The 19,241-nt window shown below is 33.0% G+C and overlaps 1 protein-coding gene across 3 annotated transcripts in view; it reads left to right on the forward strand.

The window, feature by feature from the left end:
- The window catches only part of MSH3 (mutS homolog 3), a 125,231-nt gene that overhangs the window by 61,828 nt on the left and 44,162 nt on the right, over positions 1–19,241 (forward strand). For all 3 annotated transcript variants that reach the window (XM_006913187.3, XM_025047666.1, XM_025047667.1), the window contains 5 exons: positions 677–809; positions 7,753–7,940; positions 8,671–8,839; positions 13,362–13,426; positions 15,777–15,893. In XM_006913187.3, the coding sequence (XP_006913249.1) occupies positions 677–809; positions 7,753–7,940; positions 8,671–8,839; positions 13,362–13,426; positions 15,777–15,893 (672 nt within the window). The remainder of the gene's footprint in view (positions 1–676; positions 810–7,752; positions 7,941–8,670; positions 8,840–13,361; positions 13,427–15,776; positions 15,894–19,241) is intronic.

Below are 19,241 nucleotides of genomic sequence, written 5' to 3' on the forward strand. Positions count from 1 at the left end.
TTGTTTTTTGTTTTTTGGTTTTTTTTTTTGACTGAGATGGTCAGTCATTTCAGTCAGAGAGGAAAATCTGGTTGCCCATTGTAAACCTATTACAGTAGGCAAAGTAATGCAAGCAACTATAGCGAATAAATCTTCAATCTCAGTGGTTTAAATGCAATAAAAGTTTATTTCTTGCTAATATAAAGTCCATTTGGTAGTGGATGTGGGAGTGGAGAATTTTTTTGCTCTATTCATGGACCCAAGTTGATGGACTCAATAAGACTGCCCTGGGCTCAGCATCCAGCTGACAAAGGAGGAAGAGAGTGAATGTGTAAGATCACATAGGTGATTTTATGGACCAGGGAGGGCTAGGAATGGCTTAATCATTCCTACCCACATTTCATTGGCTAAAACTCAGGTACATGGACATATGTAACTTCATGGGAGGCTGGGAAGTGTATTCCGAGTGTCGGCCCAGGAGGAAAGGAAAACCTTATGAGCCAGTGTGCCCTACCTAATGACTCTCCTTGTGTGATATCTGCTCTTTGATTCGAATGATGAGGCTCAATAAGGGCCAGAGATATGGAGGAATCTCCTTTGTGTTTTTCTGAGTGGTATATCACAGCACTGGGCTTTAGAGTGGAAAATGTCTGAATTCTTTACATATCTGATCATTGATATTACTCTGTTCTCACAGGAAAATAAATGATCGGCTTGACGCAGTATCTGAAGTTCTCCATTCAGAATCCAGTGTGTTTGATCAGATAGAAAATCATCTACGTAAATTGCCTGACATAGAGAGAGGACTCTGTAGCATTTATCACAAAAAAGTAAGTGTGACAAAAGTCAGATGATTAAAACTGATCATGTTTCTCAGCATGAGGACACCAGATACTAAAGGAAAACATCTCAGAGCTTTATTGTTATTGTTACTTATTTTGTAAAATCTTGCAGATAACATGAGAGAATCCTCAGAAATTTTCATTGCACAAATTAAGATTATGCCAGTGTTTGCATTGTGAAAAGTAAAGTTTGCCCCCTTATGTAAACTATAGCAATGCATAGAGGCCTTTCTGTTATAATACAGGGTAATCTCATGTTTCAGCCGCAAAATATGGAAAACTGTCATCAAAAAGGAAATTTACTTAGACTAGCTACTTTTAAAAACAGATACCTGATTTCTTTTGCCCTCAGAACAGCTTCTTATTTGACTTAATCAAAGGAAAAATCTGTTGCTATAATATTTCTGGTGGTCTTTATATACAAACAAATTTAGATATTGAAGGTAAATTAAAAGCATTATTTTGATTTTCATCATTTAAGCTTTATACTTTGTCATAAAAATAACAAGTCAGGTGTTTTGCACTTAGGGAAATACTTTATCTTCAAAATAGGGCTAAAATTTAAAAAGAACTGTCAGTTATAATTATCAATAAACTTTTGTTATATCTATTGCAGAAGTCTTTCGCCTACATTAGACCCTTTGTTCCTTGTAAAAACTATGAGATTCCGCCAATACCATGTTTTACCACCTTACTGATGGGAAATTATGTATATTGCCATCTGTATGTATTGCCGCAGCAGCTTGCATTACCTTGGCTAAAATGCTGCTGCTGAGAGGGTTAGTAACCTGAGAGTGACAGAATGAGTATTTGACCCAAGGTCCCTTGACTGGGTTTTTCGTGGTTATACTTTTGGACATTACCATTTTTGATGTATTAGTTTTGACTGCCATTGCATTTTGTTCTTGGTTGTCCCTACATAAGCAAATTTTATTTTTTGCTCAAATGTAAATCCCTGCCAATTTCATAATGTTATTGTAGAACAATTTTTACAAGGCCAAATTTTAGCTGTGACCAGTTTTTCATTAGTCTTTACTTCGTTTAGGCTTTTTTTTCCCCTACAAAGTTTTACTAGAACGGTAAGTACTGCTTCTGAGAATACTTGCAGTGCCCAAAAGGATTTATGTAACTGTTCCATATGCTTCAGCTAAATTTGAAAACAAAGAACAAGCCAGAATTGGGAATACTAATTCCTAGGAAAAAAAAAAATGTTTGAGTTGGTTATCAGGTCAGTGGCATCTATTGTTCCATTATTTGGTGCACTGGATTGTTGTTTTGCTGGCAATAGCAGAGGCTATGTTGATAGTTGAAAGTTTTATGATTGACATTTTTGAGGTTACAGAGTAGATGTCAAACCATTTGTTATTTTGTGTCCTTGGCCCAGTGCCTGACAACCAGCTAGTACTACCCACAATCAAGCAACAGATCTCCAACCACCATTCCTTTTTACTACTTGAAAGGATTCACTGACAGATGTCAGATTTTTGTTTTTCTCAAGAGAAAATAGAAGCAAAGCTGGAAAAATGATCAATTGCAAATCAAAAGAGCTAATCAAAGTATTTATGGCATCAAGATGGCAGCCTCATTCCATGCTGCTGTGATTTCTTATGCCTTGTTGCCTCTCTTTAAACTTGACTTTGATGTTTGCGTTTTATAAGGTTTGTGTATTTATAAATTTCAAAAACTCTGGTTAAAGGTAAGAATCTAATTCTTTTTTTAATTGACATATAACTGACACATAACATTTTATTAGTTTCAGGTATACAGCATAATGATTTGATATACGTATATATTGTGGTAGCGTCTGTCACCACACAGTTACAAAGTTTTTTTCTTATGTGAGAACTTAAAAAAATTTTTTTATTGAAGTATAGCTGGCATAAAATAGTATATTAGTGTCAGGTGTACAACATAGTGATTTGACATTTATATATCTTACAGTGTGATCAAGCTAAGTCTGATAACTATCTGTCCCGTACCAGGTTATTGCAGTATTATTGGCTGTACTCCTTGTGCTGCACACTACTTCTCTGTGGCTTATTTAATTTATAATTGGAAGTTTTTGCCTCTCATTCCCCTTTACCTTTTACATTCATCCTCCCACCTCCTTCCCCTCAGTTTGTTCTGTTTCTGTGAGTCTGTTTTTGTTTAGTGTTGTTGGTTCATTTTGTTTTTCTAGCTTCCACATTTAAGTGAAATCACATGGGATTTGTCTTTCTCCATCTGACTTGTTTCATTTAGCATAATGGCATGTAGGTCCTTCCACGTCATTGTAAATGCTATTTCATTTATTTATTTATTTTTTTATTGCTGGGTAATATTCCATTGTATATGTACTACATCTCCTTTGTCCATTCATCTATCAATGGACACTTAACTTCTGTGTCTTGGCTATTGTAAGTAATGCTGCAGTGAACATAGAGACGCATATATCTTTTTGAATTAGTGTTTTCACTTTCTTCAGATAAATACCTAGAAATGGAAGTGCCGGGTCATATAGTAGTCCTGTTTTTAATTTCTTTGAGGAGATTCCACACTGTTTTTCGTAGTGGCTGCACTGATTTACAGTCCCACCAACAGTACATGAAGTTTCCCTTTTATGATGAGAACCTTTAAGATCTATCTACTCTCTTAGCAACTCGTTAACATATAATACAATATTAACTGCCATTACCATGCTGTACATTACATTAGCATGACTTATTTATTTTATTACTGGAAATTTGTACCTTTTGACCATCCACCCATTTCACCCACTTCTGCTACTGGCAACCACCAGTTCTCTGTATCTATGAGTTTTTTATGTCGTTGATTTTTTGATTTTTGTTTTTAGATTCCACATATGAGATTATATAGTATAGAATCTAAGTCATTTTAAAAGTAACCAATATGTTGAGCAAGAATGACCTTTATTTTAGAATTTCAAAATATACTTTACTAACGGAACTTATAACTTACTGAAAAGCTGTACCTTGTTGCTGTTGTAATGTTTACACAAGAATGTGCCTCAAGATTGGTTTGAAAAGTGAAAATTAGAAATAATATGGTAACAAACCAAATCATTAGGAAGTCTACAAACTTTAAACCTGATTTTTATATATTAGTTAGCTGGCTCTTGGAACCCACCATCAAACACATGTCTGTTCTGTATCATTAGATTACACTATGCACCAAATGGTGAGTGATATCCTGGGTACAGACTGTGCCAGTTATATGAAATTCATAAAATGGTAAGGAACACTGTTTGGATGTCGTGGAAGTGGTAAGCCTAGGCCATATGGCTGTGTGGAAAGTGCCATGGAATAGGCACAAATAGGTATTTTTATGATGATAATAGGAGGATCCCAAGTAGGCTGACACTGAAATAAAATAAACATTTCTTTTGACAGAACTTCAAATTCAAATCTTAGAAAATAGTGCCAGTCACAGGAACCGATTAACTTTGCTTAAGAACTATTTTTATAAGAAAGTGACACAAGACTGCTAAGGTTGGTGAATACTTTTAACGGATAATAAGCATTAGTAAATGTTGAAATGACAGTGATTCCAGAATTTTGCAGGTGAGAATAGTTTCTTTGCCAGAGTCGGATTTTCAGTGTGAATCCTAGATTGGGGCCCTTCCAGTTCTGTGACATTTTGCCTGCGCACTTGCAGGTCTGTTCTGAAGCTCTTCCACACACAAGTTTGCTGCTGGAAATGGGCCTGAACACGAGTGACTTTGTTAACAGCTGCTTAACCCTTATCCTCAGCTTTCTTGTAGCTCCACTGAAAGGAACTTGAAAACAACTCTCCTTGGGTACTTAGGACTTGATTGCAAAGCACTTCTGGTTTTTAATCTGCTTCTGTTGTTGACTTAAACTTTTCATCATGTCTGAACATGAAGAAATAATCCCTCTCTTGCCTTTCAAATTACAGTAATTATAAGAGATTATTATTCATAAATTCTATTGAAAATGTTTATTTTTAGTTCTTCAGTGTAGTTAGAATGTATCATTAAGTGACTATTGGCCAAAAAGCTTCTAGACTCCATATTTATACAAATAGTCTAGCTTGGTGTATGTATCTTTCTCAGCATACAGTGGCCTTTTTGGAGAAGAGGTGCTTTATGATACACTTAAAACACAACTTTCGTTTAGTTGGACCTAACTTCTTATTTTTCTGCATAATTTACTTCATTTCTTAATAATTAACTTTCTAAATATGTTTTTAGCATTAATTCATTTTATATATACCACTTCTTTTGTATACTTATTAACTCAACCCTAAATCGCCCTATCTCAAGATATTTATTTTCATCAAATATTTAGTAGTTTTATTTTCCTGAGCCTCCTGACCCAATCCAACCTGGACTGGTTGCCCTTTATACCTGTTATACAGCTACCTTCTTAGATTCCCTTTATTTCCCTTGAACTGACTCTCTTGTTTTCTGTGTCCATGTCTTCCTCTTGGTTTATTCCTTTATTTTGGTGGAGTGTGGAGTACATCCTCTAAAAGCATCGTGAGAGAGGATATCAGATGTAAATGTCTTTTTCTACTCTTTACAGTTTTTGGTCTTTTGATTATAAAATTCTAGGCTATAAATTATTTTCCTTTAGAATTTTGTTACTCCAGTGTCTTCTAGCTTTTACTGTTATTGTCGAACAGTCTGAAGTCATTCTGATTCCTGATTCTTCGTGTGATTTCTCTGTTTCTTCTCTTCTCCGCACCCTCCTTCTGGAAATTGGAAGATTTTCTCCTTGTCCCTAAATCATCTCAAATATGTCATGGTGATTTACCATGATTTGGTTCGGTTTTCATTCATTGTACTGGGTTCTTTGACTCTAGCAACTTAAATCCTGAAGTTCTGGGAAATTTTCCTGAATTACTTTTTTGATTTTTTTTTTCTTTCTGCATCTCTATTATTTGAATTCATTGAATCTGCTGTACTGATTATCTAACTCCTGTATTTTCCATCTCTTTATACTTTTACTTTACCTTCTTGAAAATTTCATCATTTTTATCTTTGACCTTTCCTGTTGAATTTGTTATTTCTACTATCAAAGTTAATTTCTCAGAATTTCTTATTTTCTTATTATTCTCTGAATTTTCTTTTTTTCCTCATAGCATTTCATTTTTGTGTCACGATTGCAATGTTCTGTTTAACTCAGGGTATTAGTATAACAATGTTCTGGGCGCTGGATGGGGACAACTGGGAATCTCAACGTTCAGTTTGTAACTGTTTCTTTAATCCCTGGCTTTTGGTGATATCCTTATCCTTCACCATGCCTGAAGCTGGTTCCTATAGCCTATGTTTTATCTTTCCCAGAGAATATAGCTAGTCTTCTGCAGTGGGGGAGAGTGGTGGTTGCTCTGTGTCATGGAAAGGAATAGGAGGTCGAGGGATTTAATTGCTTTTTAAATCACTTTCAACCGATCCTTTTCTACCCCCACCCCTTCCAACATCCATTTCCAGAGATAATTTGTGCCACCAGTTCCTGAGTCTTTTAGGATTCTTGGTGTAACTTAGGCTGGGCCCTCATTTTTCTCAGGGCCAGCTTAAGATTTAAATACCTTGAGTCTTCTAAGTCAATTTCAACTTACTTTTTTACTTTATAGCTTCTAAGATGTTTTGCTATTGCCTTTTCTCCTAGTTATTTTTGTGATTCTATGCCTGGTTAAACAATCTTTGACTGTAGTTTCAAGATAAAGTGAAATTAGATGCACATATTCAGCCCACTCTCTTTTTCAGAAGCTCCAATGTAAAAATTATTTATGATCATGTTAAATAATTACAATAGTATATAAAGGTATAAAATACAGAGCGAAAAGTCTCCCTCCACTACCCCCACATACTCACTACCCACAGGTAACTAGAATAAGTTACATGTATACCCTTTCAGAAGTTTTTTTATTTATATTTTTGTTTCTATGGAATAATGAATATAACCTAAAGAATTACAAATGAAATTTCGTTGTGTAGATATATTTGGTATAGAGTATGAACGTATACTATGTATAATTAATGTATGTTGAAATTATGGAGTTCTGTATCAATCTGTATACATCAGTATGTATAGATGTCTTAATTTTTAAACTGTTTTCATAGTATTACATTGTATGAGTTTTTCCTAATAAGATCTCAGTTCCTGGATATTTGTTTCTTATTCATCTTTTTAATATTACAAACAATTTACTATAAATATTCAGATACACATATTTTTTCATTACTCATTAAGTATTTTTTAGTTAAATTCTTAAAAATATAATTGATTAGTCAAAGGGCATTTGTACTTGTTAACTATGAAGATATGCCAAATTGTTCTTCCAAAAGGTTATCCCTCTTACTAATAGTATAGAAAAAATATGTCTTTTTTTTTTAACACCATGTGTGACTTGGCTTTACCAAGCCTTTAGATCTTTGACATCCTGATAAGTGAAAAATGCTATCTTGTATTTTTGATTAGCTTATCCTAATTATGTGGGTTAATCATGTGCTTATTGGACATTCTTTTTCTGTGAGCAGCATATTCAGTTCATATTCTTCGGATTATTTATCTTTTCCATGTAAGATTTCTAAGAGCTCATTATATGTGGGGGAATTTTGCCCTTTATCTCTCATATCAAATATTTCCCCAGAATTGCCCTTTATATTTTTGACACTGTTTACTATATTTTTGCTATATGGTCAGTGTATTTGAAAACATACTGAGCAAGCATTGACTTTACTACCTCTGTCTCAAATTATTTTCCTTATAGCTTTAAAATATTGTTTCATAAAGTATTTAAAATATCAATTTAACATTTAGAAGATATCAACAGTATTTTATTTCAAATAACTGGTTTATAGAATAAATTAAAGGTTTCTTTTATTTTGATTGTAACTTTAAAAAGATCACTTTTAAATTTCATTTTTATGTAACATTATTTAAGTTATAAATATTTTTATTTTCAGTGTTCTACACAAGAGTTCTTTTTGATTGTCAAAGCCCTTTATCACCTGAAGTCAGAATTTCAAGCATTAATACCTGCTGTTAATTCCCACGTTCAGTCAGATTTGCTCCAGACATTTATTTTAGAAATTCCTGAACTTCTCAGTCCAGTGGAACATTACTTAAAGATACTTAATGAACAAGCTGCCAAGTAAGTAGCAGACCCAAGTTCTTCCTTTCCAGCAGTGAAAGTTTTAATTGGCTTGTCCTAATGAATTTGCCATTTGATGTGTGGATTGTTAAGCTTCAATAGAAATAATAAAAGAAGTTGCATGTGAAATTAGAATTGTGACTAGATACTAAAGGCTTTACGTTACAGCTAGAAGTAACATTTTAATGTCTGAAATTTAGGCAGTTCATCATCCAGGACAGAGGTGGTACTTACTTACTCAGATGATGAAAAGATAGTCCAGACAGAGCAAGCAGTAGCAGTTTATTAATCCCAAAATAGACATCAGATGGCATCTTGTACTCATTTATTAGACATCCAGGGATGGCCTTATATTTAGAAACTACAGAAACAAACTTATCCTTTAAGATCTAGTCATTTTACAGTTCATCTCACCAAGAACTCTACATAAAAGAGAGAAATTTTGGCAATATTTATATTCGTGTTTATTTTCTGAATAGGCAAACAACAAATATTTAATTTTATTTCTTGGTTTTACCATTGGAATCATGAACTTGCAAAACAAAAATGTTAGTGTTATTTTGTCTGTCTTCAGAGAAATTAAGAAACTTACTCATAAATTAAGAGCCTTACCCATAAAAGTCAGGCAATTTTCCTGACTTCCAACCCTTTGGTTTTTCATCCTGCTGCGAAAAATAATTGATGATTGGTTTAAGTTATATACTTCAATGTATGTATTTTCATTTTCTAGAATTGGAGATAAAACTGAATTATTCAAAGACCTTTCTGACTTCCCTTTGATAAAAAGGAGAAAGGATGAAATTCAAGAGGTTACTGACAAGATCCAAATACATTTGCAAGAAATACGAAAAATACTAAAAAATCCTTCTGCACAATATGTGACAGTATCAGGACAGGAGGTAATGTCAAACATACTTTTATTTTGCATTAGTTTTCCCAAAGTAGAAAAGATATTTTAAAATGTAAACAAAAATATGAGGATAGGATGAAAATATCTTTTTCAGTTTTTCTGTTTTGTTCCTTAGAAATATGTTATAATACCTTGTTTTAATAAGAATTATTTTAATAAGTGTTTTGTTTGTTATGTACTGTATTTTCTTGGTAAAATCATGAAACTTACTGTTACATGTGTTTTAATGTTATCTGTTGAAATTATATTATGGAAAACCTTGACTATTGTAGATATTAACTTATGGAATTCACTTACCCTAAATCCAGGAGAGAGAAGTTAGTCTGTGGCTCCTGCTTGCAGATGATGAGATGATGCACAGTGAACCACTTGGGTTGATTCGATGGAACAGTGGTTAAATGGCAGGACTTCATTCTGAAGTTAGGATAGCTGCTAAAAAAACAAAAAGCAAATAAACAAAAACAGAACTATAGTGAGAAACTATGTTTAGTGAGTCTTCTATAAGATTGTGGTGGTGTTTCAATGTATTATTGGTATGTGTACTTCTGTTTAAAATTTGATCTTAATATCTGAATGAGAAATAGGACAAAGTATGCTTTTACCTGTTAGTCTGTTCTGAGTCTTGAGGCATTCTACTTTCGTATCTTGTGTTTAATAAATATATAGATTCCACCTGTGAAGGAATTTGAGAAATTCTCCTTTGTTAAAATAGCAGATGAGGATATTTGTGAATAATTTCTATAGGATGAACATTGCTTTATATATCTGGCCAAAAGATTGTTGATTTATGTGATTGTTTGAAATAAGCTCTACAGTAAGTTATAATCTTTATTAAAATGTTTGTTAATCTTGTGCCATTTAATAGACCATTAATTAAGTTAGCCCGTTTCCTGGATTAAAATTATTAAGGTATTATACTTGGGCAGATATTTCATAAAGTATTTTACATAGAACTTATAATTATATAACAGAAAAGTGATTTGACAGTACTTATGCTTGGTTTTCCACCCCCTGAACAGGAAAATACTGAATACTTAATCGTATGTTGTGGTTTTACCGTGCAATCATGACCTAAGTGCCACTATTCTGGCAATGTGTTGAAAATGAGATGGTCAAAACTGCTTGATAACATGAATAAAAAATATGTAGTAGAAAAGTAGCTATCTGGTATTACAATGGGGAAAGCTCAGTGTAAGTGCCAATTCTACCACTTACATGCTGTGTCACCTCTGTCGTAAGACTACCAGGAAGACCAATTGTGTTAAAATACATGAATGTGCTTTCTAATTAGAAAATATTATACAAATATTACTCAAGTAACAACAACAACAACAACATGGTTGCCATTTATTAGGCACTTGTTAAAGCCCAGTACATTTCTAAGTACTTTACATATATTATCTAATTTAATCCTTGTCGCAACACAAGACGGGTTTAGTCCAGTTTTTAGAAAGAGAACTGGAATAGGTAGGTAAGTTGCGCAAGTCAGAAGCTCAATTCCAGCCCAGGTCTGCCTGACTCCAGTCTTTCTACCATGTTATATTTCACTCTATGTGTGAATATTAACACAAAGGATTATCAACAGCATGTATTTTATTTGATAAAATCTGGACGTTTTAGAGCTCGTACTATTCAACTAAAATAAAACATAAGTCTTGGGAAGATACTCTTGAGTTCCATTGGCATTTTTTAAGTAAAAATAGAAAAAATAATCAAGAATTCATAGAGGGGATAGTAAACTAGTTATTCTTTATGAATATAGCATTAAAGTTTAAGAAAAAGCACAGCATGGAGATCAAGTAATTGGATTACAATTGATTATGGAGGGAGACAAATTATCATATTATTCTTTACTTAACCTTTACTAGGTTAAGGCGATGAATCTGAGGCAAGAAATTTCTCAGTTATTAACAGTAGAATGAATTCTTATTGGTTTTTAAAATCCTCTAGAATTTTCATAGTACATTAATGCAGAATCACATCATTTTTTTGAGAATTAGTGATTCTGTTCAAACACCACATAAATTCTAAATATTCAGCATTGTCATAATCAAATTTTGTTTAAAAGATTCTATTACAGGTAGCAGCAAATTATTTAGGGATATTTAAAGGATTGAGAATAGATTCTGTCAAATGCGATTGCCTCTGACAAGTGAGGAAGGGAAGAGAGGAAAACCCTTATTTTATATATACATGCTTCTTATTTTATTACACCCTTCTGTTCTGTCTAAAGTTTTACTTCTATGCATGGAACTTTTGTAATTTTTAAAAGCAGCCCACATGGTATACAGATCTTGTTATTATACGGAGAATTTTCTCTTAATCTTGAATCAAATATGGATTGGATATGGGGTGATATTTAGATTTGGGGAAGTATCGATAAGTATTATTATTCTTAAGGAGAAGGAAAAAAGTATTGGAAATCTTTAGGAAAAAATTTATTAATGCACAACATTTCATATCCAGATATCTGCTTAGTATGTTTAAGATGTGGAAAGCATTCTCTGTTAAATCTTATTTCTTCATTAAAAAAATAGTTTAAAATTCTTAAGAGAGAGTGAGAAAGAAAAGGGGGAGATGTAGGAATGGGTTAAGTGTGATGTTGGAAAAACAAAATAGTTTCTGGGGTGAGTTAAGAATTACAGCAAAGTTAGCAATGATGCCAGTCCAGTGGTACCACAGGCAATAGTTTGAGTAACAATATCCGACATTTAATCAAGACAGGATTGGATCTCAGGAGAAGAATATGAGAGATTGCTAGAACAAATCAAGGTAGACTTCTCACATCAACACCTAAGAAACAAAATCAACTATAGAGCAGGGAAAGTTACCGTGAGAATTTTCTAAGATTTCTGAAATAAATGTTAATTTCCAGTTTTAGTTTCCCTTTCTTTAGCAATAAAATCCTTAAACAAAAGACCTGTCTGCTCATTCTTAGAATGTTTATAAAAAGAAATAGAGACTTTCCTCTTCCATAACCAGTGTAGAATAAAACAAAACTGCTCTTTAATAACAATTCTGAGGAGAAACACAGGCTGAAAACCTAGGACGACTGAAAGAAAAAAAGACACATAGGATCAGCCCCTGTCTGAGCAAGTGACACAGGGGTTTAACCGGCAGGAAGTCCATGTGGACTTTCCTGACTCTCATTCCGTTTTCATCCTGTATTGGCTCTACACATGGCTTGCTTGAGGGGCTGTGGTCCTTAAGGTAGAACCTCGATACTTACAAATTGAACAGTTATGCTCCAAACCATTTATAAGCTGCTCCAAAAGGCTGTGACCAATAGCAGTTTGTAGCTTGTGTAAGGTACAGACTTGAATCCAGATCCTTGATGCTGCAATGTTAATGGCAAGTTACTTAAGTAAACCAGCCTTGCTGGCTGCCCAGTGACCTCACTGAGGCAGAGTGGGCTTCTTTTCAAAATTTGCACCATCCCTTAGGCAGTAACTCCTGTGGAGCTCTGTGTTAGTCATTGTGGATCAAGATGTGTCTTTCCCAAATATTAGTGGTCCAATGTGTTCCCAAATTTTTCTGTTTGCCTTTGGCATGGATAGCTCTTACCAGAATTATTTTTATAAAAAGACCAACATGTCTCTCACAGAACATTTAAAAATAATATTTAAGTGGAATTTTTTTAGCATAGTTTAAAAGTGATTTTATCTTTCCCATCAGTGATATTTATTTCGTGGAATTTTTCCAGCAGCCACAGAGTTCTGGGTTCTATCCTGTACATAATAAACTTATTTATTTAAATAAAACATTGAATTTCATGACAATACAGGAATGTAAACAGGATGAAATGATATATTATGAATGCTAAAAATGAAAGGTGTGAGAGAAAGAACTTGATTTCACTTACTTCCTGGATGATTTCAGAAAAGCTATTTTGTAGAGCACAGTTGGATCCATAAAGTTAAGGTTCATATAGGTGAATACTTAAAGAAAATATTCATAGGAAGAAATATCTTCTCCCTTAATAGTTGGGGAAATCAGTGCTTTCTTTATGAAGAAACTTTTAGAGGACTTAAATTCCTTGCATAAAAAGTATTATAATAAATTCTCCTGTTCAGAATAGGGGAGGAACCTTATCTCAAACTTGCGTAACGTCTAATAATTGAACATTTAAAAATTTTATGTGCTTAGAAATTCAGTCTTATTACCGAGTAATAGAATTCTTAAGTGAGTACTAATAAATGAAATAAGTCATTATTGAAAAAAATCACCATTCATAGTATGCACAAAATGATGTTACAAACATTAAAGTGCTAAATCATATCCTTTATTACAGACTTTTTTCTTCATGCAAATTATACTTTATCTCAAGTATTGAAACCCTAATTAATAACATTTAGTTGGATGGACATATACAAACTCTCCCAAGAACAATACTGGATTTATTTAGAATACTTAGAATATTTACTATTTATGATTAATATTTAGCACAATTTTGAGGAAGCTTTAAAAATATGACTAATCATTTAAATATCTTTCATTTATATTTATTTTAGTTTATGATTGAAATAAAGAACTCTGCCGTATCTTGTATACCAGCTGATTGGATTAAGGTTGGAAGGTAGGTTTAAAAATACATTTTTTAAATTAATATGAGTTATAATGACATCTGTATAGCTGTATGCCACTGACCGATAATAACCACATCCTGACATGAAAAGCAATTCTTCCCCCCTTTTTTTTAATGGAACTTTTAACCGAAGAAAAAATTATTCTAAACGCTTTTTATCATTGATTTTAAAACATTTTTTCCAAAAGGTATCTTATTTGTAACATTTGTTTTCTTGTTTTGCAAATTACTATTTTATTCTTATACTTCAGAGTACACTTTAAACACATGAAATGGAAAAAAGTTGAGGAAACTTCAATTATAAGATGAATTTGGTTGCTTGAACTTCTTGATGAATGCTATACCTGACATTTCTTTTAAGAAGCTTAAATTTCATTTTCTACTTCACTGAGCTCTGCCTTTCTTTATTCTTAATGCTTTCTGTGGCACATAGTTACAATAGTTCATTACATCTTCTCTTTTGTGAGTTATTCATGAATTGATGAAAGTAAATTAATCAAGAACAAAATTAGAGAACTACATCTGCCTTTTTTCCTTGGTTAGGCATTAATCCCCAAGAGAGGGGACTCATTTAAAGAAGTGATATTAGAGAAGTATATCCTCCTGTGAGCAGTATCCTTTGTGGAATATTTATTACTACTTTTATTAATATGTTTGCATGAATTTGAGATAAAATGTTACATTTGCCTTAGTAGAAGAGGGGCTAGTAGCTGGTGATGGTATGGAGGAACTCTATGTTAAGGATGGAAGAAAATCTTGACATGATGTATGAATGCTTATAAATTTATTATTTTAACTAAAGAAGAAAACTGTTATCCATTGCCACTGTCAAAGGATGCTGAAGACACATTTGTAGGTTTCTTTAGCTCTAAATACCATCCTTTTTTTTCTCTATGTTACCAGAAGTTGTAATTGAGATTTGGGTATTGTTGATTTTAGGAGATATTGTTTTCTTTTTGTGGGCATTTTTTTCTTTATTTTCTTTTGTCCTATACTACTGCTAATGAATGGAAATATGCTTTATGAAGAGAAATTACTAAAAATCATGTTAGTTCATCTAGAACAATAATGGAAATATCTCACTAAATGAGTTTTGTCAAAAGAGAAAGCTGTGATAAATATGTTTGCGTAGAAATCTAGATGACATAATTTAAAAGCAACAAGCAAAGCGTAAATCTTCTAAAAATTCAGTGTTGTAAATTGAATGAATAAATAAGATGGTTTGGGGAAGGTTCATTGTAATTTTTTATTTGTTCTTTGGCCATTGGAGTCTTGATAGGGATAGGTTAGAATATAATTAATTGTATTTTGAACGCAAAAGGCCTACCCCTAGTCCAGTAAATTGCCAAATTAAGGATAATTGTGACAGCGTATCACCGATTGAGGAGCAAACAAAGATCAGAGTACACTTGCCTGTCACTCAACTCTGACCATTTTTCCTTGAAGGTCTCATCCTAGTAATAACATCAACAGCAGTAACAACCACCACTATCACCACAGAACAACTCCTAACTCATGATAGAGATACTCTGTTAAGTGCTGTCTGTTTGATCCTCTCAACAGTACCTATGAGGTAGACGCTGTTATCCCCATTTTATAGATGGAGAAGGTGATGTTTAGAGAAGGTCAGTTATATTTGCCCAGAGTTACATAGCTAGCCAATAAGTGGCAGGTTTGGAGCTCCCTGCAGTGTACTCTACAGCTTCTTGAATAAGAGCAGAGATTATACGTAAGTCTGGAGGAGGAGCACATGGTGTTTCTTCCCATCCAGGGTCACTGTGAATCTACACTTAGATCGTGAAGAACTCCTCTTTGCTTCCTGAATTAATGCATTGCTATTCTTTGTAATGCTTTATATTTTTATTTTTTTCACCGAAATGCTTCAGTCATACAGAAAAGTATAAAATATAAAGAATAATATGACCTTTACCAATGTATCCACCTCCCAGCTTTGTCAGGACTTATTTTGCTGTATTTGCTTCTGATTTTTTTTTTTTTATAAACAGCAAGTGTTTTTATTTAGTATAAGTTAGAGAAAAAAGCTTTCTGCTTCTGAAATGAAAATTCTAAACTTTGACTTTGCCATATGGATATAATTTGAAATGCATTTTAAAAGCTTCCCCAGCAAAGTCCTATGAACTCCAAGTACTTTATTTACAATGAAGATCTTAGGAATCAATAGAGTTCAGGGCCATAATTAAAGAATGTTCTTTATTTACAGCTATTTACTTTCCATGTTCACCAGAGAATAATAAATAACTGCTTTAATTTTCTGAAGTGATGGCACTGCTGATTCCTTAGTAACCTTGATTTCCTATTTGTGTTTTTCCCTCTCTTCTAGCACAAAAGCTGTGAGCCGCTTTCACTCTCCTTTTGTTGTAGAAAATTACAGACATCTGAATCAGCTCCGGGAGCAGCTAGTCCTTGACTGCAATGCTGAATGGCTTGATTTTCTAGAGTGAGTTTACAATGAAAAATATAATCTGACTTTTTGCTATGAGAAATAGACCGGAAAATCTTTCCATCAGAAAGAAAAGTAGAGATTATTGTTTGTGATCTGCCATGAAATAGTTGAGTACATGTGTTCTCTGATTTTATTTTTAATCTATTGAAATGTAAGGTCATCTAAGTTTTTGGTGAGATACCAAATATACTTATTGTTACTGTACTAACATTTTGTTGCTAAGGATGTTTAGTAGAGTCACCTTTTGAAATCCCACCTTGGACTTTGTTTACTGTTCTTATATAAAGGGTTAACATTTTCAGCGTTGGACAAATACGTGTTAGCGGTTCTTATTATCTCCATTTAATTAAATTAAAAAAAATATTTCCCTTCTTTTTATTTTAAAAAATTTAAATCTGTGACAAAGTTGACATGAACACCTATGTACTCTTCACCTAGATTTATCAAGTGTTAACATTTTGCTGTATTTGTTTCATATCTCTCTCATACACTTTTTTTTCCAGAAACATTTGGAAGTTTTAGACAACACTTAAGCATAGATCTTCTAAAATAAATGCATTATGCTATATAATCTTAATACTGTTATCACACCTGAGAAATTACTATCAATTTAAGAATACATTGAATTTTCTCAATTTCCTTCCTCAAGTTTTTAAATAAAAGATCTAATCATCTTTTATACATTGCATTTGGTTATTATCTCTCTTTATTCTATTTAATTCTAGAATAGTCCCCCACCTTTTTGTTTTTTTGTAATATGAGATGTTTTGAAGAGTACTTGCCTTTGTCTTAAAGAATATCTCAAATTCTAGATTTATTAATATTCATGCATTCATATTGACAAGCTTAAGTCAGTAGTGTGCTGGTAAATGATTAACAGCTAGCCCTGGAACAGTAGTAGTGTTTGTAGTATTTGCTGATTTCTAAAGTGTAAATACTCCCACCATGACTGATTTTAAGCTACTGCTGGACAGGAGTTTGGGAGAGATGTGCGCATTTGACTTTCATGAGTCCGTAGACATTGGCTCTGGACCACTAAGCACTTTATGTATACTATCTGATTGTTTCTCACAAGAACCCTGGGAATTAAGTATTATCATCACTCCCAATTTATAAATGAATAAAGTCAGATGCGGAAATAAGAAGTTGGTCGTAAGGTTAAAGACTGGAGCCCAGATTCAAGCCGGGGTGTCTGGCAGTGGGGTGCGTACCCCTTACCATCAGGCTATCAAGCCTGCCCGTGATGAATTCGTAGGCGTCACTCTAAACAGAAATCCCTCTATTAATCTTTATCTTTATAAACTTAAACGGTATGTATTCTGTGAGGTCCTTCAAGGAGCTTTATTCCATTTAAAGTAACCAATCTGACAAGTGAAAAAAAAAAGAACACAAAAGATATGTGACAATTTTTAAAAGATTAGTATCATCTCTTTTTGCCTAGAGGGGTCTTGAATTATAGGATTAGAAAGAGATTCTAATTTACTTATCCTGAGTCTTTTTAGGTTATCTCGACTCAGACTCCTGGATCCAAGGATGGAAATTGGTTTATTCAGTTTCTTTTCAATTTACTTTCAGTTTCCTGTTTTGAGGGTTTTCAGAGCCCTTGAGTCTCTCAGTTTTCCTAGCTTTTCCCTTAGTAGTATCGCTGAGAACATGAAAATTAGGCTACTCCTTTAAAGTTTCAAGGGCCACATTCTAGGGTCCTAGGATTTGGTGAGGTAATTCATATTCATTCTATTCATAGTACATACATGATTTTATAAATCTGGGTTATGTTCTCCCTGTATCATCTAGACTAAAGAAAGTTCAGGTCTTCCAGGCTAAAAACTTGGGCATTATCCTTGATTATTCTTTTTAGTCTCTTTAGCTGTTATCAAATTCCCGTGTGTCTTTTTTCCCTTTGAAGTATTTCTTTAATATGCCTTTTCGTCTCCTTTTCTCATCTAGCACCCCAACATTACCTCATACCTTTTTTATCATATCAGCCCTCTGACTGGCTCTGCTGCCAGATTAACCCAGGATAATTCTGCTTTCATCATATCACTGTTTTGATGTAGTCGAGAGCTGCTAAGAGTGAGCTAATGTTAAATATGACATAACAGAAGAATATGATACCCATGATATATTAGTAAAGAGAATGCAAAACAGTAATTAAAATATGATAAAACATATCACCGTGTTAAATAGTATGCAAAACAGTATTAAAATATGATACAAATCTGTATGTGTAAATTCACATATATGCATAGCATATGAATCTTTAGAATTTAAATAATGAAATATAAATGTTTATTATATTATTAATATGCTTCTTGTCCATTTGTGTGTTTTTTTTGGAGAAATGTCTATTCATAAAAATATGTAGTCTCAAATATTTGATTATTTCTAGATGGTAAAATAACTGGAGATTTTAATTTACAAATATGTAATTTCAAAATTTTCTATAATAGACATATTACTTTCAAAATAAGAAAAACGTATTAAAGTTTTTTTATCTAAAAAGAGAATACTAGCTGAAATTTAGAGCATTTGCAACTAGAGCTCCCACTTGAGAACAGCATTGACTGTTATGCACTCTATTAGTTGAGATGCCAGATGGCGTGAATATGATGTTATTTAAAAATTATTAACCTCAATGAACCTAACACCAGAGGATTGAATACCAGCTATACAAGTGTATTTGTCTCCTACTGAGATAATAACTGTTGTGCATTAGTCATATTACTTTTTATCAAAATATTGCAAGAAATTAAGGTTGTAAGAAACTCTAAATGGAACCCTCTCTCAAAAAACATGTCTCTTCTTTTGTGTTCTAGGAAATGGGCTGTGGATATTGAATAATCTTCTCAATTGCAAATTCTTGAAAAATGGAATTATCTCTCATACAGTAGTTTAAATATTTTAGAAATGCATTTATAAATAAAAGAAAGAATATTTTCCATTTTTATTAACTTGAGATGTCATTGAGCAACCTCTGATGGTAAACGGTCATAATAGCTTTAGAACCCAAGTGTCTTAATCCATTTCCCATGGATTAGCAATATCTTTTGATCAGAGATTAAATTATAATGTTTTGGCTTCATCCTTAAATTGACTGGTGGCTTAGTGATGGAATTGCATGTTGTTATGACACAAATCCAGTCTATCAGATTGTTATCTGAATTGCCCATTTCTCAGGTTGTCATTTTTCTAAGTATGGATAATCTCTTTGAAATTTGGCAAAATATAGCAAATGGACAAAGACCAAGAAGTCAAACAAGGCTTTGTAAGAGTTATGATGATGATCTTTAAGGTTTATAATCATTTTAATTTTATTCACATCTTATTAATATAGGTGCTATA

This window comes from Pteropus alecto, unplaced genomic scaffold (assembly GCF_000325575.1).
Source record: "Pteropus alecto unplaced genomic scaffold, ASM32557v1 scaffold20, whole genome shotgun sequence".
NCBI classification, from domain to species: domain Eukaryota; kingdom Metazoa; phylum Chordata; class Mammalia; order Chiroptera; family Pteropodidae; genus Pteropus; species Pteropus alecto.